This window comes from Bombina bombina, chromosome 8 (genome assembly GCF_027579735.1).
Source record: "Bombina bombina isolate aBomBom1 chromosome 8, aBomBom1.pri, whole genome shotgun sequence".
NCBI lineage: Eukaryota > Metazoa > Chordata > Amphibia > Anura > Bombinatoridae > Bombina > Bombina bombina.
This window is the reverse complement of record NC_069506.1, coordinates 175620138-175643501: the sequence shown is the minus strand read 5'-3', so window position 1 is coordinate 175643501 and position 23364 is coordinate 175620138. Positions and strand designations below refer to the sequence as shown.

At 36.7% G+C, this 23364-nt stretch overlaps 1 protein-coding gene across 2 annotated transcripts in view; it reads left to right on the top strand.

The window, feature by feature from the left end:
- The window catches only part of TMC4 (transmembrane channel like 4), a 134368-nt gene that overhangs the window by 50326 nt on the left and 60678 nt on the right, over window positions 1-23364 (top strand). For both annotated transcript variants that reach the window (XM_053690731.1, XM_053690730.1), the window contains exons 7-9: window positions 1622-1769; window positions 3720-3893; window positions 11931-12088. In XM_053690731.1, coding sequence (XP_053546706.1) covers window positions 1622-1769; window positions 3720-3893; window positions 11931-12088 — 480 coding nt within the window. The remainder of the gene's footprint in view (window positions 1-1621; window positions 1770-3719; window positions 3894-11930; window positions 12089-23364) is intronic.

Below are 23364 nucleotides of genomic sequence, written 5' to 3'. Positions count from 1 at the left end.
GGGCAGATTAGGGGTTAATACTATTTATGATAGGGTTAGTGAGGCGGATTAGGGGTTAATAACTTTATTATAGTAGCGCTCAGGTCCGCTCGGCAGATTAGGGGTTAATAAGTGTAGGCAGGTGTCGGCGACGTTGAGGGGGGCAGATTAGGGGTTAATAAATATAATATAGGGGTCGGCGATGTTAGGGCAGCAGATTAGGGGTACATAGGGATAACGTAGGTTGCGGCGGTTTACGGAGCGGCAGATTAGGGGTTAAAAAAATATGCAGGGGTCAGCGATAGCGGGGGCGGCAGATTAGGGGTTAATACGTGTAAGGGTAGGGGTGTTTAGACTCGGGGTACATGTTAGAGTGTTAGGTGCAGACGTAGGAAGTGTTTCCCCATAGGAAACAATGGGGCTGCGTTAGGAGCTGAACGCTGCTTTTTTGCAGGTGTTAGGTTTTTTTTCAGCTCAAACAGTCCCATTGTTTCCTATGGGAGAATCGTGCACGAGCACGTTTTTGAGGCTGGCCGCGTCCGTAAGCAACTCTGGTATCGAGAGTTGCATTTGCGGTAAAAATGCTCTACGCTCCTTTTTTGGAGCCTAACGCAGCATTTGTTTGAACTCTCGATACCAGAGTTAAATTTATGGTGCGGCCAGAAAAAAGCCCGCGGAGCGTTAACAGCCCTTTTACCGCCAAACTCCAAATCTAGGCCTTAGGTTCTGTGCCGTGTATGACCGCATCAGATTATTATTATCATTTATTTGTAGAGCAACAAAAGATTCCGTAGCACAATTGGAGCCTATGTAAGCGCGCTCCTGTGAGCGCAATGCTTCTGTGCAATGCAAACGTGAGGTCGCGTTCACATTGTACCTAGCTCGTAATGCCAGCGCACATTTGCGTGCACTGGTATTACTCAGTGGAGTGAAATTATCGATTTCGCAGAAGCAATATTTTGCGCTCAACTTGTAATCTGGGCCCTGACCTCACAAGTAACTACAAAGGGAATGAGTACATTAGAATCCAGACATTACTGCTGATGACAGGCTTGTTATTCACTTGGTGAGCCAATCAGTATCCAGATTCCAGACATTACTACTGATGTCAGACTTCTGCACTTTTATATAACAATGATTTAGTCCATTTGTGGTTGTAGTATAAATATACTAGGGATTTTACCTCTTCCCTGTATGGCTGTAACATACATACATTAGTGATTTCTCCCACTGACTGCCAGCAATGCAGTTGGGCAGATTGTGTGTGGAGTCGAGGCGGGCTATGGATGAACCTGGGTCAGTCCCTCTGGAAACCAAAACTTTTGCCTTCAAGCTGCTATATTTAAAAACAAAGAAGCTACAGAGCTTTTGCTATCATTCCCTGCTGAGGCTTCTAGAAGCCTCAGGAACCAATGGTTCACCTGAAACTTTTAACACTTTTTAATATTACCTATTTAGTCTTTGAAGATAGGTTATGGCTAATAGTGGGTAATATTAAGTTGTTTATGTGCAGGAATATCATAGATTTTAAATTCATGTAAGACACTATATTGATCTGAAAAATAAATGAAGAAGCTCTTGAAAAAGCCTCATTTTTATTGTAAAGTCACATTTATCGTTATTTCTTTTCTTCTTTTTTTAGATCTGTAAAAGGTTTCAAACGTAGCTTGGTAACTGAAGATACAACACTGAGTAGCTATACCAACAAGGTGTTTGCTGGCTGGGATTTTTGTATGAAAGATCAGCGAATCATTAAAATGAAACATAACAGTATCCGGTATGAACTGAAGGTTAGTATAAACCATTACACTTTTATGACTCACAAAGTGTGTAATTTTACAAAATAAAGTTTCTGCGTACTTATGTTACAAAATTTAAATTTTTTTCTCTTGGCATCCTTTGTTGAAATTTATGGGTTGTTTCCAATCTTTACATTTTTTTTCTCCCAATGTTGGAAAAACAGAAATGGACAATTTTGTTTGTTAACAATCGGCTAGATTACGAGTTTTGCGGTGCGGCTATTAACGCTGAAAAATTGGCCATTATGCTGGAATGGCCAGGAATGCATATTACAAGTCGCGGTGGTATAGCTATACCGCAAGCATTTTAGCCTGTAACGCAACCTAAACTGTTACAAAGTACACTAACAACCATAAACTACCTATTAACCCCTAAACCTCCACCCTCCCGCATGGCAAACACTATATTAAACTTATTAACCCCTAATCTGCCACCCACCCACATTGCAACTATTAAATAAATCTATTAACCCCTAATCCGCCCCCCTACATCGCCACCCCCCCACATTGCCAACACTATAATAAAGTATTAACCCCTAAACCTCCAGCCCCCCACATCGTAACTACTAAACTAAACCTATTAACCCCTAAATCGCCCCCCATCGCAAAACACTAAATTAAACTATTAACCCCTAACCTAACACCCCCCTAACTTTAAATTAAAATATAACTATCTTAAAATAAATATATACTTACCTGTGAAATAAAAAAAACTAAGTTTAAACTATAAATTAACCTAAAATAACTATTCTAATAAAATTTAAAAAAAAAACTATTAAAAAATCTAAATGACAAATTTAAAAAACGAAAATGATCAAAAATAAAAATAATTACACCTAATATAATAGTCCTATAAAAATACCCCCCCCCCAAAAAAAAACACCCCCAAAAAAGATCTTTTGTAGGGCATTGCCCTAAGTTAAACAGCTCTTTTACCCTAAAAAAAAACTAAGTCCTCCCTAAAAGTAAAACCCCCCTACCCAACCAACCCCCCAAAATAAAATAACTAACTCTAAAATATCCTAAAATACCCATTGCCTCTAAAGGGGCATTTGTATGGGCATTCAGCTCTTTTACTGCCCTTAAAAGGGCATTCAGATATTTTACAAGTGCCCAAAGCCCTAATCTAAAAAAAACAAAAAAACAAAAACTACACTAACCCCATAAAATCTTCTCACGGTTCCTGAAGTCCGGACATCCATCTTCATCCAGGCGGCGAGAAGTCTTCATCCAGGCGGCAACACCTTCATCCAATAGGATGAAAGCTACTGAAATCCTATTGGCTGATTTGAATTTGAAGAATCAAATCAGCCAATAGGAATGCAAGATATGCCATTTTGAAACGGCTACCATGCATTCGATTTCAGGCGGTGACTGTATGAAGAGGACGCTCCATGCAGGATATCTTAGTGGTCCTAGATAGCTCCGCTCCGCGCCGCCGGGATGAAGATAGAAGACGTCCCCGAGATGGATGAAGGTGTCGCCTCCTGGATGAAGACTTCTCGCCACCTGGATAAAGATGGATGTCCGGACTTCAGGAACCGTGAATAGATTTTATGGGGTTAAGTTTTAATGCATCCTTTTTGTGAGACCCTGAGTGGTGGTTTGGAGACACCATATTGATGTTGGATATGGTGCAATGTTCCTTCTTGTTGATATATGGGCACTGGGCACCCCCACTAGATTATCGTAAGATTGATAAATGTATATAAGACGAGAGGGGGTATTAATAACTTATTTGATTTGCATTATTTTATATTCCCTATGGTGTATATGATTTTCATGATCCTATATATGTCTATATACAGAGCATAAATCATGTTATTTTGTAAATAATGTATGATAAATACATGTGTATTATTTTACAAAGCTCCATCAAATAATGTATACAGTGCTCTTTTTCTGTCAGTTCTTACAAACATATGTACTTCACTTCTCCAGGTTGATCTAGAAGAAGAAAAGATGAGACGTCAGCACGCTCAGCGCACAATGTTACAGCGCTCTGGAATTTATATACTAAGAGGCTTCCTCAACCTTATTGTAATCAGCCTCATTGGAGGAGCATTCTATTGTATCTACAGCTCTACTGTTGCCTCCCAAGAACTGCTGTCGGAAGTGAGTTGATAGCTAAAAATAACAACAGTGTTTAATGGGCCTGCTGATCAAAATCTTGCTGGCTTGGAGAAAAATCTTGCACGATATTTGGAATTTTTTGGACCATATATTGTATTTTCCTTTCCAAAATTCTTTGAGGGACCTTGCAGTACTATGGAGTATGGTTGACAGGTGTCCAGAATTCAACTAGGAAGCCCAGTATTTTAGCAGGCTGCCCAGTGAAAGCTTAAAGGGACAGTCTACACCTTAATCATCTTAAAGTCTTACCTTAGATTAAGCTGCAAATAGCCTCCTGCAACCCTTTCTATATCATGCAGCAGGAATGGTAAAACAGTTATTTTGAAATGAATATTGTTTCTGGCCAGTTTGAAATGGCTGCCAAGCTCCTCCAACTGATGACATCATGATCTGGGCTGCATATTGCTTCAAATTACAAAAGGCTCACTAGTTGGATTCAACAGACTGTTAATGCTATTCAGCAGAGTGCCTAGATGCAGCCCAGATCATTATGTCATCAGTGGGTGGAGCTTGGCACCCATTTCAAACTGGCCAGAAACAATATTCATTTTAAAATAACTTTTACCATTCCTGCTGCATGATATAGAAAGGGTGCAGGAGGCTATTTGCAGCTTAATCTAAGGTAAGACTTTAAGATGACTAAGGTGACCGTGTAGACTGTCCCTTTAACAAAAATGCTGGACACTTAAAGGGCCAGTAAACATAGAAAATAATGTTATATAATTCTGCACATAGTGCAGAATTATATAACATTATATTAGTGCTAGATTAATATAACCTAATATTGCCAGTGAATTGTTATAAAAAAAAGAGTGTTTTCCAGACCCGCTCTCTGTGCTCTACTGAGCGGGTCTGTTTGACAGCGGGAGCGAGCTGCACTGAGTGTAATGGCGCGATCGGGCCGGGCTGTGACTAGACAGCTGGCCAGATGCGCTGAGTGTAAAAAACAGACCCGCTCAGTAGAGCACAGAGAGCGGGTCTGGAAAAAACTATTTTTTACAACAATTCACCGGCAATATTGGGTTATATAAATCTAGCACTAATATAATGTTATATAATTCTGCACTATGTGCAGAATTATATAACATTATTTTCTATATTTATTGGCCCTTTAAATGTCCAGATAAAGGATACCAAGAGAATTAAGCAAATTTGATAATAAAAGTAAATTGTAAAGTTACTTAAAATCGCATGGTCCATGTGAACCATGAAAGAAAAATGTTGGGTTCCATGTCCTTTTAAATTGCAGTGGTCATTTTCATTCAGAGTATTGGGACACTTTAGGGTGTCATAAGTAAGATTTTAAAGTAAAAGGATAAAATGAGGTCATAAGACTATATGCTAGGTTACAATATTATTTATTATTATTTCAGCAGTAACCTCCAATTATGTTGATACGTCTCAGGAGTGTCCTTCAATGTGTTACGTATTGTAATTATGAGTATTAATAATTAATAGCAGTATAAAATTATTGTCAGCGATATCTACAATTAATATAGCAGAACTTTGTCAATACACTTCAGTAAGATATTAAATATCTGCAGTGTACTCCAAAATATCGTTATTGAGATAGCTATAAATATGACAACAATATTATTATTAAAAAATAATTATCTAATCCTTTGTTCTGATTAGTTATCTTTATAGACACAATGATTATATTTACGTAGTAAATATCGTATTACTTATGTAGAGCATAGAAATGAATTAAAACCAAATTTATCTGTCTAGTTGCCACAACTTTCTATACACAGCAAACCACGAAATATCTCTATGAATCGCTTATTAAAGTCACACCTGAATTATACCAGACCAATTTGAAAATAGCCAGCAACCTTGGCTTAATACCACAATATGGGTTACAAACTTACTATGCTTAATTTACAACAACTAGAGAAGTTTATTTATAATTTCTAAGAGATTTCAATAATAAGCCTGACTTAGAGATATGAAATACAAAAATCTTTCTTAGCAGTAGGATTTACTTAGTAACTATAATTATTTTTATATTACACAAAACTATGGAACATAAACTTAAAATAAAAATACCCCTTTAAATCACCAGCTTCAATGAGACTATAGTAACAATGTCTGTCTTGATTTAAATATTAAATATACTTAACAATCGCTTATACATTACCAGAACCATATGAGAGGTCAGCTTTTTCCAATAAATTATTTTTCACCGTCATATATGAAGTTATACACATCTGGAAGTGAATATCAGGTCCAAATTTGTTTTATAGTGACTAGAATCCAAGGTAGCAGGTCTATTCAGCAGTCAGTGTAAACAGCATCAGCCAGCCTGTTCACTTGTGTAAAGGTTTATATCAGGCGATTAAAACCCACCTCCATTCTATAATCATTGGTGAAAACTGGTAACTCCCTTATCGAAGCTTGTCTCTCATTGGCCCTCGGGGAATGCATGTCTTTTAACAGTCAACCCGTTTGGCTGTTATACCAGTTCCAGTCCATTAGGGGGCAGCAGACATAGAAAAACTGCTTAATTATCAATACTGCTACAGAAAATACAGATATTCTTATATATTTTAAAATGTATATTTAATATATTCACTATTTCCTGTATCAGCAACCAATATGTCCAATATGTATGGGACCATTTAATACTTTTTAATCTGAATATTTTCATACTAAACATAATATACTACTTATAATATTTTAAAAGATGCATTTTAAAGTTACATTTTTATGAGTGGACTAGTAGTATAAACCAATAAAAGATATATGTATATCTGACTTTATTTGTATATCAATTCATTTGATATACTGGTATATATTTCATTTCCCAGTCACCATCTTACATCATATATGTAATTGGAAGTAAACTTTGCAGTAACTACTAGTCATATTTGGAACCTAATTTGTATATCAGATGTCTGAAAAACAAAAGAATGCTATTTTAAAATAAGTTAGACAATCTACATTCACCATATAGCTACCCACTCAATTCAGCAGATACTAATCTAATATTATATTGTTAGGCATTTCTCTCAGATCCACAAATATACATTTATACAATACTGAGGTACATCATAACTGAAAATTAGACATAAGTTGTACTTTAAAATCTCAATTTGATGCTTTCAACTTTCCCCTATCACCAAGAGCATTTGGAGCTGATACGACGTCTGGGGTTTGTGTATTGGAACTCAGCGTGTGATAATTTGCACTGAGATAATAGACATTTAAATTGTTGGTCATCCTGAAAAGGTATCTCAAATTGCAGACTTCTAGGCTGCTTAGCCACATGGTTCCTGTGATCTAAGTAATATGTTTCTTAGGCCAAATTAATTTAGAGATTTCAATCTGGAAAGACTATACAACAATAAACTTTAGAAATTACCTCTTTTTTCAGACCGTGGTCAAAGGTTTTTGAGATGTGACATTATCTCTTGTAGTTTGGGACAAATGTTTGCTCTTTAGAAGTCCCGTCTAGTAAAACTCTGAACAGCAGGAGGTCTGTGTAAACATACTTTCTTTCATATGTACTGGGACATGCCAGGCTTGTAATATGTCTCTGACAACAGGAAGGGGGGTCGACATCACCCATTTCAGTGTTGTCTACAATGTTGTATCATGCAGCAATAAAAATTGATATCAATAGCTTCCTATATGAATGAAATAATCAATATACCTGTGCACATAGCTTCCAATGATATCTCACCTTATATATGACAATCTACATATGTAAGCTCAGCGTTGGATATATGTATGTTGCTGCACATAAACCTTATGTCCAATTAGGGTTGCCACCATACCTGAATTTTATCAACTTGGCCGCTATTTTTAAGGTTCATGTTGAAATTTAAAATAAAGATTAAATATAGAATAAAAGATGCTATCATGGTGAAACTTCTAAGTGGGTTAGAATCTAATTGTAAACCAATGATCATTTCAAAATCAGTCCTAACAGATATACGGCTAGATTACGAGTTGTGTGTTAAGGTAAAAAAGCAGCGTTAACAGGTCCTAACGCTGCTTTTTAACGTCCGCTGCTATTACGAGTCTTGCAGGTATAGGTGTACCGCACACTTTTTTGGCCTTACAGCAAACCGACTTACGAAAACTTTGTAAACCCTTTTTTATATGGGACTTCCATAGCGCCAGTATTACGAGTCTGTCCTGGGAGGCCAAAAAGTAAGCGGTACAGCCTATACCGACAAGATCCGTAACGCATTTTAAAGTCAGTTATTATGAGTTTTACACTACAACGCTGTAGCAGAAAACTCATAACTAAAGTGCTACAAAGTACACTAACACCCATAAACTACCTATTAACCCCTAAACCAAGGCCCTCCCGCATCGCAAACACTATAATAAAAAATGTAACCCCTAATCTGCCACTCCGGACATCGCCACCACTATAATAAACATATTAACTCCTAAACCGCCACACTCCTGCCTCGCAAACACTAGTTAAATATTATTAACCCCTAATCTGCCGCCCCTAACATCGCCGCCACCTACATTATACTTATTAACCCATAATCTTCCGCTCCGGACATCGCCGCAACCTACATTATATTTATTAACCCCTAATCTGCTGCCCCCAACATCGCCGCCACCTACCTACATTTATTAACCCCTAAACTGCCATCCCCAACGTCGCTGCCACTATTCTAAATTTATTAACCCTTTAAACTTAAGTCTAACCCTAACACCCCCTAACTTAAATATAATTTAAATAAATCTAAATAAATATTACTATCATTAACTAAATTATTCCTATTTAAATCTAAATACTTACCTGTAAAATAAACCCTAAGCTAGCTACAATATAACTAATAGTTACATTGTATCTATCTTAGGGTTTATTTTTATTTTACAGGCAAGTTTGTATTTATTTTAACTAGGTAGAATAGTTATTAAATAGTTATTAACTATTTAATAACTATATAGCTAAAATAAATACAAATTTACCTGTAAAATAAAACCTAACCTATGTTACACACGACACTACAATAAAATAAATTACCTACATTAAATACAATTAAATAAATTAAATTAGCTAAATCACAAAAAAAACACTAAATTACAGAAAATAAAAAACAAATTACAGATCTTTAAACTAATTACACCTAATCTAAGAGCCCTATCAAAATAAAAAGCCCCCCCAAAGTAAAAAAAAATCCTAGCCTAAACTAAACTACCAATAGCCCTTAAAAGGGCCTTTTGCGGGGGCATTGCCCCAAAGAAATCAGCTCTTTTACCTGTAAAAAAAATACAAACAACCCCCCCAACAGTAAAACCCACCACCCACACAACCAACCCCCCAAATAAAACCCTCACTAAAAAAAACCTAAGCTCCCTATTGCCCTGAAAAGGGCATTTGGATGGGAATTGCCCTTAAAAGGACATTTAGCTTTATTGCTGCCCAAAGCCCTAACCTAAAAAATAAACCCACCCAATACACCCTTAAAAAATCCTAACACTAACCCCCGAAGATTCACTTACTGGGAGAAGTCTTCATCCAAGCGGCAAGATGTCCTCAAGGAAGCCAGCAGAAGTGGTCCTCCAGACGGGCAGAAGTCTTCATCCAGACGGCATCTTCTATCTTCATCCTTCTGACGTGGAGCGGCTCCATCTTCAAGACATCGGGCGCGAAGCATCCTCTTCAAACGACGTCTTCTTCTGAATGAATATCACTTTAAGTGACGTCATCCAAGATGGCATCCCTTAGATTCCGATTGGCTGATAGAATTCTATCAGCCAATCAGAATTAAGGTAGAAAAAATCATATTGGCTGATGCAATCAGCCAATAGGATTGAGCTGGCATTCTATTGGCTGTTCCAATCAGCCAATAGAATGCAAGCTCAATCCTATTGGCTGATTGGATCAACCAATAGGATTGAAGTTCAATCCTATTGGCTGGTTGCATCAGCCAATAGGATTTTTTCTACCTTATTTCCGATTGGCTGATAGAATTCTATTAGCCAATCAGAATCTAAAGGATGCCATCTTGGATGACGTCACTTAAAGTGATATTCATTCAGAAGAAGACGTCGTTTGAAGAGGATGCTCTGCGCCCGATGTCTTGAAGATGGAGCCGCTCCACGTCAGAAGGATGAAGATAGAAGATGCCGTCTGGATGAAGACTTCTGCACGTCTGGAGGGTCACTTCTGCCCGTCTGGAGGACCACTTCTGCCGGCTTCCTTGAGGACATCTTGCCGCTTGGATGAAGACTTCTCCCGGTAAGTGAATCTTCGGGGGTTAGTGTTAGGATTTTTTAAGGGTGTATTGGGTGGGTTTTATTTTTAGGTTAGGGCTTTGGGCCGCAATAGAGCTAAATGCCCTTTTAAGGGCAATGCCTATCCAAATGCACTTTTCAGGGCAATGGGGAGCTTAGGTTTTTTTTAGTTAGGCTTTTATTTGGGGGGTTGTTTGTGTGGGTGGTGGGTTTTACTGTTGGGGGTTATTAGTATTTTTTTTTTACAGGTAAAAGAGCTGATTTATTTGGGGCAATGCCCCGCAAAAGGCCCTTTTAAGGGCTATTGGTAGTTTAGTTTAGGCTAAGATTTATTTTATTTTTGGGGGGGGGGGCTTTTTTTATTTTGATAGGGCTCTTAGATTAGGTGTAATTAGTTTAAAGATCTGTAATTTATTTTTTATTTTCTGTAATTTATTGTTTGTTTGTTTTTGCGATTTAGCTAATTTAATTTATTTAATTTTATTTAATGTAGGTAATTTATTTAATTGTAGTGTACTGTTAGGTGTTATTGTAACTTAGGTTAGGTTTTATTTTACAGGTAAATTTGTATTTATTTTAGCTAGGTAGTTATTAAATAGTTAATAACTATTTAGTAACTATTCTACTTACACAAACTTGCCTGTAAAATAAAAAATAAACCCTAAGATAGTTACAATGTAACTATTAGTTATATTGTAGCTAGCTTAGGGTTTATTTTATAGGTAAGTATTTAGTTTTAAATAGGAATAATTTAGGTAATGATAGGAATTTTATTTAGATTTATTTAAATTATATTTAATTTAGGGGGTGTTAGGGTTAGGGTTAGACTTAGATTTAGGGGTTAATACATTTAATATAGTGGTGGCGACGTTGGGGACGGCAGATTAGGGGTTAATAAGTGTAGGTAGGTTGCGGCGACATTGGGGGCGGGAGATTAGGGGTTAATAAATATAATGTAGGTGTCGGCGATGTTGGGGGCAGCAATTTAGGGGTTAATAAGTATAATGTAGGCGGCGGCGATGTCGGGGGCGGCAGATTAGCGGTTAATACGTGTAAGATTAGGGGTGTTTAGACTCGGGGTTCATGTTAGGGTGTTAGGTGTAAACATAAATGTAATTTCCCCATAGGAATCAATGGGGCTGCGTTACTGAGTTTTACGCTGCTTTTTTGCAGGTGTTAGACTTTTTCTCAGCCGGCTCTCCCCATTGATGTCTATGGGGAAATCGTGCACGAGCACGTACAACCAGCTCACCACTGACTTAAGCAGCTCTGGTATTGGAGTGCGGTATGGAGCTCAATTTTGCTCTACGCTCACTTTTTGCCTTTTAACGCCGGGTTTGTAAAAACCTGTAATACCAGCGATGCAGGTGAGCGGTTAGAAAAAACTGCACATTAGCACCGCACAGCTCATAACGAAAAACTCGTAATCTGGCCGTTTGTTTCTAATTTATGCTGTATAATTATCTATGCAAATTTACGCTAATGAGCATGGCCGATATTTGTTTTCAGAAAAGGTGGCAACCCTATGTCCAGCAGAAGCAGACATTTTATATGTAAGGATATCCTTCTTAATAAACCAAACTCTTCACCTTCTGATTGGCCCAACAAGGAATAAATGTGTTTTTCATAAGGATGTCACAAAACAAAAACTTTAACAATAGGATTTATGGATAAGGAGTTTAGTATAATGTCTAATTACCCTATATCATTTCTCAATGAAGGAATAACAGTAATTATGCTTGCACAATGTTTAGACATATATCCTTTCCATGTGTGAAGAATGTTAACCATATTTATTTCTATTTACAGAACACTGTCAAGGGTAATTTTATTTTGGAGTTGCTGGTAGGATATCTCCCTTCTATTGTCATCACAGCCAGTAACTTCATTCTTCCTATGCTCTTCAACATTATCATTACATGGGAGAAGTACACCATCACCTGGGAAATCAGACTTACCTTAATCAGGTCTATAACAACATGCTTTTGTATACTTGTTAATGAGAGCAGAGTTTCCCAAGGATCAGAATCGTCTATTTTTTTTTTGTCTTTTATTTCTGTTGAAAGTGACATATAGGAAAAAGCAGGAAGATGGCACCTTTAGTTATATGTATTTTAAAGGGATATTATAGCATAAAAAATAACGTAATAGGCTACAGTGTTGCATTTTAAAAGTAGTAGTAATACAATAATAATGACAAGTGTTTGATATAAAGTTTAGGCTGAGACTGGCATATTCTGCACACCCCTTGGCACCAATATCAGAGCACACAGAGGAACTGATTGGTGCATACACACTATACACGTCCCATTGGCATTAACACTATAATACTATAATATCTGGCTTCCTCCAATCGTTGCATGCTCCCTTTAGCGTCCAGCAACAATTGGAGGAAGCTGGATTCGTCATTGATATGCTAAAGAAAGCAGGAGATGCGGGCGGAGGATCAGCGTTATATTTACCAAAATGCAAAGGTAAGTATTTTTAAAAATAAACCTCTGGAAACTTTAATGAATTAAAGGGTCCCTGTGCTTAAGTTTATTTTTAATTCATTAAATTTATCACTGTATTTGCTTGTGCAGCATCAGCAACTGAAGTAAGGAGAAAGCTGCTATATTTTCGTTTGTGACTGCAAAAAGATACGTTCATGGTTCAGGTGTATCTTAGAATTTAAATTGGAGTTCAATAATACATTTGAAGACCTAATAGCTGATTTTGCCTGTGGTATCCATACCTATACTGGAATTATATCCTTAAGTATAGGCTAAAGAAAAGTCCGCAGAAGAAATTACACTCCCAGTGGGAGGTAGGAGAGATAGGAAATAGAATGTTATTTTAAATGGTTCTCTCTTAGGCATTGATATTCAAAACCTCTCTGCTCAGGTGCAATATTCTAAAATGATCCTCCAGCACTGCAAGATCCCTAGTGAAATTTTCAAAAGGCAGATTTTGCTTTATTTCTCCAAGGGGCGTTCCATGCATTTCTGTATGTGAAGGAGGGACAAGCCCAGTGCAATATAGCACTGCACGACATGACAGTTCTGCTGGATTTACACTTTGTGCTTTCTATTTTATATCACTTTACATTTCAGATACATTTCATTACATTTAAACTTTGCACTTTGTTTTTTATTTTGTATACAGCAGTGTATTTAGGATTGTGATTTTACAAATTCTGATTATGCCTTCACAGTTTCTGTGTAGCTTTAACAGCTGTTTAAAATGCTTACAAAAATTTAACAAGATGTGTGAAAGAGCTTAAGTCATATCCTGTAAACTCTGCTGTTCCGCCCAGGGAATGCCCTGTCCCTCCCACTTTCTGAAAGTGTCAGTTCTTGGGGCCGATTTATCAAGTGTCGGGCGGACATGATACACTGTAGCGGATTATGTCTGTTTGACATCGATAAATGCAGATAGCATTCGCTGTCAGCATTTATCATTGCACAAGCATTTTGTGTGAAATGCTTGTGCAATGCCGCCCCCTGCACATTCGCTACCAGGGGGTGTCAATCATCCTAATCGTATCCGATCGGGATTGTTGGCTATCCGCCACCTCAGAGGTGGTGGATGAGTTAAGGAGCAGCGGTTTTACAACCGCTGCTTCTTAACTCCTGTTTCCAGTGATGTGGAAACTATTGGGGTAGATTGGAGCATCCGCTGTTTCATAAAATCTACCCACTAGTTTGCAATGCAATGCAAAGCTAAATATACAAAGTATGATCCTAGGTTATTAAAGTAACACAGAAACTTTCGAAGCATAATCAGAATGTGTAAAATCACTGCTAGATCAAAATTTAAATGTATTAAAATATAAATGAGAAAGTACAAAGCTTAAATTAAAAAATACTGAAAGGACCCAATATGAAATGTATAGTAATATAAAATACAAAGCACAAAGTGTAAGTGTAACACAACTCTCATATCATGCAGTGCAATATTGCACTGGGCTTGTAACTGCTTCACATACAGAAAGTAGAGCGATCTCGCAGTGCTGGAGAGTTACGCCCCTTTTCTTTAGAAAATTCAGTGAGTTCAGCCCCTGTAAAAGCCAAACTATAATTTCTCTCTAAACTGAAGAATATTTGAATATCAGGGCCAAAGTATTGGGCTTTAGTATACAGGCAGAGATAATGCAAAGAAGCATGTGCGTGTACAGAAAGGGATAAAATAAGGATATCTGATTTCCCTGCAAGCTCAGCCCATTTTAATGTGTTGTGGTTTCAAAGAACCAGACAAGCTATTTCATATAAAAACTTAACCTTAAAAGGCATTTATAATAAAAATTATACTCTGCAGCTGTTATTGGAAACGCATTAAGGGGAAAACTATTATACAGTACACTGTCTCTTTAAGTTTATGACATTCTTTAGGTGCTCAAATACATGATCTTAACAATCCCCTTAAGAAGCCATATGTCTAAAACAATGCATCTTAGGTCAGAAGCATCTCTCCTCCAATCCTTTCAAGAAGCAATATTTCCAAACGTTAGACCTCAGATCAGAATAATGTAGCATAGTGATGTCGCAAACATAAAATTTTCCGTTCGCGAACGCGAATTTCCGCAAATGTTCGCGAACGGGCGAAACGGGCGAACCGCCATAGACTTCAATAGGCAGGCGAATTTTAAAACCCACAGGGATATCTGATTTCCCTGCAAGCTCAGCCCATTTTAATGTGTTGTGGTTTCAAAGAACCAGACAAGCTATTTCATATAAAAACTTAACCTTAAAAGGCATTTATAATAAAAATTATACTCTGCAGCTGTTATTGGAAACGCATTAAGGGGAAAACTATTATACAGTACACTGTCTCTTTAAGTTTATGACATTCTTTAGGTGCTCAAATACATGATCTTAACAATCCCCTTAAGAAGCCATATGTCTAAAACAATGCATCTTAGGTCAGAAGCATCTCCCCTCCAATCCTTTCAAGAAGCAATATTTCCAAACGTTAGACCTCAGATCAGAATAATGTAGCATAGTGATGTCGCGAACATAAAATTTTCCGTTCGTGAACGCGAATTTCCGCAAATGTTCTGCGAACGGAGCGAAACGGGCGAACCGCCATAGACTTCAATAGGCAGGCGAATTTTAAAAACCCACAGGGACTCTTTCTGGCTGCAATAGTGATGGAAAAGTTGTTTTAAGGGGACTAACACCTGGACTGTGGCATGCCGGAGGGGGATCCATGGCAAAACTCCCATGGAAAATTACATAGTTGATGCAGAGTATGGTTATAATCCATAAAGGGCATAAATCACCTAACATTCCTAAATTGTTTGGAATAACATGCTTTAAAACATCAGGTATGATGTTGTATTGATCAGGTAGTGTAAGGGTTACGCCCGTTTCACAGTGACAGACAAAACTCCCCGTTTAACGCACCGCAAACAACCGCAAACAGTCCATTTGCACAACCGCAAACTCCCAATGCCGCAAAAAAATTCAATGCCGCCAACAAATTTCTTCCGTTGTCACAAACCACTTTGCCGATCTCCAGTTGGTGCGGAGTCAGCCACTAATCCACCTGTGCGTTCAGCGCGGATAGGAGTGCTGGTCCGGTGTGACTCTCTGCTTTCAGGCAAGTCAACCCCAAGACGGCGTGACACTGCCGTATGTGGAATAGTACCTGGGGAGATGGGGGGGTGCCGTTGATGTGGAGCAAGACGCAGCTGCAGAAGAGGACTCAGCCGAGGAGGTTATGGAAGAGGATGGAGTAGGAGGAGGTGGCAGCAGGCCTGCCGGCAAGTCGTGGTGGTGTCACCAACTCCTCTGCAGAGCCACGCATTCCATGCTTGGCAGCCGTCAGCAGGTTTACCCAATGCGCAGTGTAGGTGATATACCTGCCCTGACCATGCTTTGCAGACCAGGTATCAGTGGTCAGATGGACTCTTGCCCCAACACGGGACATCCTAAAACATTTAATGTGAAAATGGCTTAATGTAGCTTAATGAGTAAAAAAGTGGCCAAATGTTAATCAATTGCTGCATAATTTTGCACAACCCAAGATTTCCACTATCCAAGCCTATCCTAGAAGTTTCATGGATTTTGGAATTCCACAAGGCAAATGAGTGACATTAAGCTTGTTTTTTGGGGAGCTTAATGTGGCTTAACGTACAAAATTGAACTTAGATGTTAACCAATTTCCACCAAACTTACCACAATAAATTAATCTATGGATTCAAACATATTCTGAAAATTTCAGAACATTTGATAAAACATACCAAAAGTTATTCACATTTAACTATTTTTTTACAATCCTAAAACATTTAATGTGAGCAGCTTAATGTAAAAAGAGCTTAATGTACCAAAATTCACCTAAAAATCGATCAATTGCCTTGAAACTTGGCACAAACTCAGTTTGTCACTTTCCAAACCTATCCTAGAAGTTTCATGGTATTTGGTTTCCCACAAGGCAAATGAGTGACATTAAGCTTGTTTTTTGGGGAGCTTAATGTGGCTTAACGTACAAAATTGAACTTAGATCTTAACCAATTTCCCCCAAACTTCTCACAATATATTAATCTATCTATTCAAACATATTCTGAAAATTTCAGGAAATTTGATAAAACATACCAAAAGTTATTCGCATTTAACAATTTTTTTACAATCCTAAAACATTTAATGTGAGCAGCTTAATGTAAAAAGAGCTTAATGTACCAAAATTCACCAAAACTTAAACCAATTGCCTTGAAACTTGGCACAAACTCAGTTTTTCACTTTCCGAACCTATCCTAGAAGTTTCATGGATTTTGGTGTCCCACAAGGCAAATGAGTGACATTAAGCTTGTTTTTTGGGGAGCTTAATGTGGCTTAATGAGTAAAAAGGTGGCCAAATGTTAATCAATTGCTGCATAATTTTGCACAACCCAAGATTTTCACTATCCAAGGTTATCCTAGAAGTTTCATGGATTTTGGAATTCCACAAGGGAAATGAGTGACATTAAGCTTGTTTTTTGGGGTGCTTAATGTGGCTTAACGTACAAAATTGAACTTAGATGTTAACCAATTTCCACCAAACTTACCACAATACATTAATCTATCGATTCAAACATATTCTGAAAATGTCAGAACATTTGATAAAACATACCAAAAGTTATTCACATTTAACTATTTTTTTACAATCCTAAAACATTTAATGTGAGCAGCTTAATGTAAAAAGAGCTTAATGTACCAAAATTCACCTAAACATCGATCAATTGCCTTGAAACTTGGCACAAACTCAGGTTGTCACTTTCCAAACCTATCCTAGAAGTTTCATGGTATTTGGTTTCCCACAAGGCAAATGAGTGACATTAAGCTTGTTTTTTGGGGAGCTTAATGTGGCTTAACGTACAAAATTGAACTTAGATCTTAACCAATTTCCCCCCAAACTTCTCACAATATATTAATCTATCTATTCAAACATATTCTGAAAATTTCAGGAAATTCGATAAAACATAGCAAAAGTTATTCGCATTTAACAATTTTTTTACAATCCTAAAACATTTAATGTGAGCAGCTTAATGTAAAAATAGCTTAATGTACCAAAATTCACCAAAACTTCAATCAATTGCCTTGAAACTTGGCACAAACTCAGTTTTTCACTTTCCAAACCTATCCTAGAAGTTTCATGGATTTTGGTGTCCCACAAGGCAAATGAGTGACATTAAGCTTGTTTTTTGGGGAGCTTAATGTGGCTTAATGAGTAAAAAAGTGGCCAAATGTTAATCAATTGCTGCATAATTTTGCACAACCCAAGATTTCCACTATCCAACCCTATCCTAGAAGTTTCATGGATTTTGGTTTTCCACAAGGCGAATGAGTGACATTAAGCTTGTTTTTTGGGGAGCTTAATGTGGCTTAACGTACAAAATTAAACTTAGATCTTAACCAATTTCCCCCAAACTTCTCACAATACATTAATCTATCTATTCAAACATATTCTGAAAATTTCAGAACATTTGATAAAACATACCAAAAGTTATTCGAATTTAACAATTTTTTTACAATCCTAAAACCTTTAATGTGAGCAGCTTAATGTAAAAAGAGCTTAATGTACCAAAATTCACCAAAACTTCAATCAATTGCCTTGAAACTTGGCACAAACTCAGTTTGTCACTTTTGAAACGTATCCTAGAAGTTTCATGGATTTTGTCGTCCCACAAGGCAAATGAGTGACATTAAGCTTGTTTTTGGGGAGCTTAATGTGACTTAATGAGTAAAAAAGTGGCCAAATGTTAATCAATTGCTGCATAATTTTGCACAACCCAAGATTTCCACAATCCAAGGTTATCCTAGAAGTTTCATGGTATTTGGTGTCCCACAAGGCAAATGAGTGACATTAAGCTTGTTTTTTGGGGAGCTTAGACTGGCTTAACATACAAAATTGAACTCAGATCTTAACCAATTTCCCCCAAACTTCCCACAATACATTAATCTATCTATTCAAACATATTCTGAAAATTTCAGGAAATTTGATAAAACATACCAAAGGTTATTCACATTTAACTATTTTTTTACAATCCTAAAACATTTAATGTGAACAGTTTAATGTAAAAAGAGCTTAATGTACCAAAATTCCCCAAAACTTCAATCAATTGCCTTGAAACTTGGCACAAACTCAGTTTGTCATTTTCCAAACCTATCCTAGAAGTTTCATGGATTTTGGTTTCCCACAAGGCAAATGAGTGACATTAAGCTTGTTTTTTGGGGAGCTTAATGTGGCTTAACGTACAAAAATGAACTTAGATGTTAACCAATTTCCCTCAAACTTCCCATAATACATTAATCTATCTGTTTAAACATATTCTGAAAATGTAAGGACATTTGATAAAACATAACAAAAGTTATTCACATTTAAATATGTTTTTAACAATCCTAAAACATTTTGGGGCCCATTTATTAAGCTCCGTATGGAGCTTGAGGGCCCATGTTTCTGTCGAGCCTTTAGGCTCGCCAGAAACACCAGTTATGAAGCAGCGGTCTAAAGACCCCTGCTCCATAACCTGTCCGCCTGCTCTGAGGAAGCGGACAGACATCGCCGCATTTCAACCCAATCGAATACGATCAGGTTGATTGCCCCCTGGTGCAATGCTGAATGTGGAGAGCGTATTGCTCTCCGCATTCAGCGATTTCTGTCAGACATGATCCGCTGATCGGATCATGTCAGACAGACACATAATAAATAGGCCCCTTCATGTGAGTGGCTTAACGCAAAAAAGAGCTTAATGTACCAAAATTTGCCTAAACATCAATCAATTGCCTTGAAACTTGGCACAAACTCAGTTTTTCACTTTCAAAACCTATCCAAGAAGTTTCATGGATTTTTTTTCCCCACAAGGCAAATAAGTGATATTAAGTTTGTTTTTTTGGGGAGCTTAATGTGGCTTAACGTACAAAATTGAACTTAGATGTTAACCAATTTCCCCCAAACTGCTCACAATACATTAATCTATCTATTCAAATATATTCTGAAAAATTTAGGATATTTGATAAAATATACCAAAAGTTATTTACATTAAACCATTTTTTTACAATCCTAAAACATTTAGGGGCCAATTTATCAAAGCTTCAACTGATAATACGATGGAATCCGCTAGAATCTCACGTCATATCTGATGCAAATGGAATCTGCCGTAATTATCAAAGTGTCAAGATCGTCAAATGTTGAAATGTGTGACATAATATACCCTCCCTCGATCTCAATCTGACGCAGATCGATGCTTGCGTCATCCCAGATGTTTCGAATACACATTCGACTCTATATGACCCTTTTTCCAATTTACCAAACATTTAACAGGTACACTTGCGTCTATTCCAGCGCAGCATACAGATCGTTCAAACCGCTACCCTTGAGGCCGCGGATGCCATAGAAATCAATTGGAGTCTGAAAACACAGGAAGGTTATGTTCGATGCTGCAAGACGATAAAGCATATTAGATAATAAAAGTAAATTATAAACTTTATTAAAATTCTATACTCTTTCTAAATCAAACAATATTATTGCTCCAAATTTGGTGCAAAGTAATGCTTCAATTTTGATGCACTAGTAGATATAGGGATAAAAATGAAATACATTACTACTTATGGATTATGTTACATCTTTGTCTATTATTACAAAGCAAGAGGACAATATTATTGCTCCAAACTTGGTGCACTAGTAGATATAGAGATAACAATTAAATAAATACATAACATAATATAGCTAACTTCCTTTTTTATTTTTTTTGTTTTTTTGGATAAATCTATATACATCATGTTTAAGGCATGTAATACAAGTCCCACTCACCACTTCGCACCAAATTTGATGCAACACTTTTCGCACCAAATATGACGCAATACTCCTAGACAACCCACACATTTTTTTCCACCACTTTTGATAGGGATATGCATAATCACATGATTTATGACATCAGCTAATCAAATTTAAATATACATTGTATAGTATCACTAACGAATAAAATTGCTCGATACTTGTGTCATTGATCACCCATCAGAACTTGTAAGTGCTATCTGTTACATTGTGTATTATACTTTGAAAGTATGCATATGTGTAATTAGTATTAAAGATAAACATTGATGCTGACATTAGGACACACAATGTAATATTTTAGACAATGATTTTAAAAATGTGAATTATGTTTGATTCAATATAATCTTAAACTGATAGCTCAAAGGGATAGCCCACCTAACATTAAACTGTCATGATTCAGATACAGCAGAAATTAAAATCACCTCTTTACTGTCATGCTATTTTTAGTGTATTTCTTCCTTCTCTTGAATTTCATTTTCATTAAGAAATGTCATCTTATATGCCAGACGATTTTATAACACCTGTATAGGGGTGGTTTTTAAAACTAGATTGCAATCCAGAGGGGTTACACAGGTACAGAGAGAAAACTGGCCCAGCTCTTAAAATATCCATTGATTGTAAATAAATACATATGATACCCTGATGACATGTTATATTCACAATTATTCCTGCTCAGAATAATAATACATTTACACTATATACATATATTGGTATAAATAAACACAGAGACATGAAAGACAACATTGTTTAAAACAAAAAAAGGAATTTAGGGACATGTAAATATGTTTGCAAAAGATTTCTGACATAACACACACACTCACACACATATATATATATATATATATATATATACACCCATTGCTCAGTGTGCCTAGAGGGATATGTCTGCACCTCACTGACGAGGCCCACAATAGGCCGAAACGTACGTCTGGGGTTTTGCTGTATCTCTCGTTCAGAGAGGGATTGCCTGGTATTTCGGGGCTGGGCTGTACTGTGAAGTCAGGATCAGACTGATATGCTTCAGGAAAGTTCTTCTCTGTGAAAGGCACATGTTGGGCAAAAAGAGGCTGCTTCTTGGGTTGTAACTAGCCATAGAACAAGCTATTATGCTATTGTTAGTTCTCAGGTTGAGCGCTTCTCTCAGGAAAAACCTGAATAACTGCAACATCGATGACTGTTAGTTAACAACAGTCCGATGCTCATCGCACCATACTTGACGCATGTGTTTTTGACGTGTTTTTTTATAAATTAGAGCATTATATGTGGATCCGCGGCAGCAATGTCTGGCGAGCATATTGACGCCTGCGAATGCACCGAGATTGACGCTTTGATAAATAAGCCCCCATATGTTTTACGATTGTAAAAAAACTGTTAAATGTAAATAACTTTTGGTATGTTTTATCAAATGTCCTGAAAATTTTAGAATATGTTTGAATAGTTAGATTAATTAATGTATTGTGGGACGTTTGGGGAAAATTGGTTAACATCTAAGTTAAATTTTGTACGTTAAGCCACATTAAGCTCCCCAAAAAGCAATCTTAATGTCACTCATTTGCCTTGTGGGACACCAAAATCCATGAAACTTCTAGGATAGGTTTGGAAAGTGAAAAACTGAGTTTGTGCCAAGTTTCAAGGCAATTGATTGAAGTTTTGGTGAATTTTGGTACATTAAGCTCTTTTTACATTAAGCTGCTCACATTAAATGTTTTAGGATTGTAAAAAAATTGTTAAATGCGAATAACTTTTGGTATGTTTTATCAAATTTCCTGAAATTTTCAGAATATGTTTGAATAGATAGATTAATATATTGTGAGAAGTTTGGGGGAAATTGGTTAAGATCTAAGTTCAATTTTGTACGTTAAGCCACATTAAGCTCCCCAAAAAACAAGCTTAATGTCACTCATTTGCCTTGTGGGAAACCAAATACCATGAAACTTCTAGGATAGGTTTGGAAAGTGACAAACTGAGTTTGTGCCAAGTTTCAAGGCAATTGATCGATGTTTAGGTAAATTTTGGTACATTAAGCTCTTTTTACATTAAGCTGCTCACATTAAATGTTTTAGGATTGTAAAAAAATAGTTAAATGTGAATAACTTTTGGTATGTTTTATCAAATGTTCTGAAATTTTCAGAATATGTTTGAATCGATAGATTAATGTATTGTGGTAAGTTTGGTGGAAATTGGTTAACATCTAAGTTCAATTTTGTACGTTAAGCCACATTAAGCTCCCCAAAAAACAAGCTTAATGTCACTCATTTCCCTTGTGGAATTCCAAAATCCATGAAACTTCTAGGATAGGCTTGGATAGTGAAAATCTTGGGTTTGTGCAAAATTATGCAGCAATTGATTAACATTTGGCCACTTTTTTTACTCATTAAGCCACATTAAGCTCCCCAAAAAACAAGCTTAATGTCACTCATTTGCCTTGTGGGACACCAAAATCCATGAAACTTCTAGGATAGGTTCGGAAAGTGAAAAACTGAGTTTGTGCCAAGTTTCAAGGCAATTGATCGATGTTTAGGTGAATTTTGGTACATTAAGCTCTTTTTACATTAAGCTGCTCACATTAAATGTTTTAGGATTGTAAAAAAAATTGTTAAATGCGAATAACTTTTGGTATGTTTTATCAAATTTCCTGAAATTTTCAGAATATGTTTGAATAGATAGATTAATATATTGTGAGAAGTTTGGGGGAAATTGGTTAAGATCTAAGTTCAATTTTGTACGTTAAGCCACATTAAGCTCCCCAAAAAACAAGCTTAATGTCACTCATTTGCCTTGTGGGAAACCAAATACCATGAAACTTCTAGGATAGGTTTGGAAAGTGACAACCTGAGTTTGTGCCAAGTTTCAAGGCAATTGATCGATGTTTAGGTGAATTTTGGTACATTAAGCTCTTTTTACATTAAGCTGCTCACATTAAATGTTTTAGGATTGTAAAACAATAGTT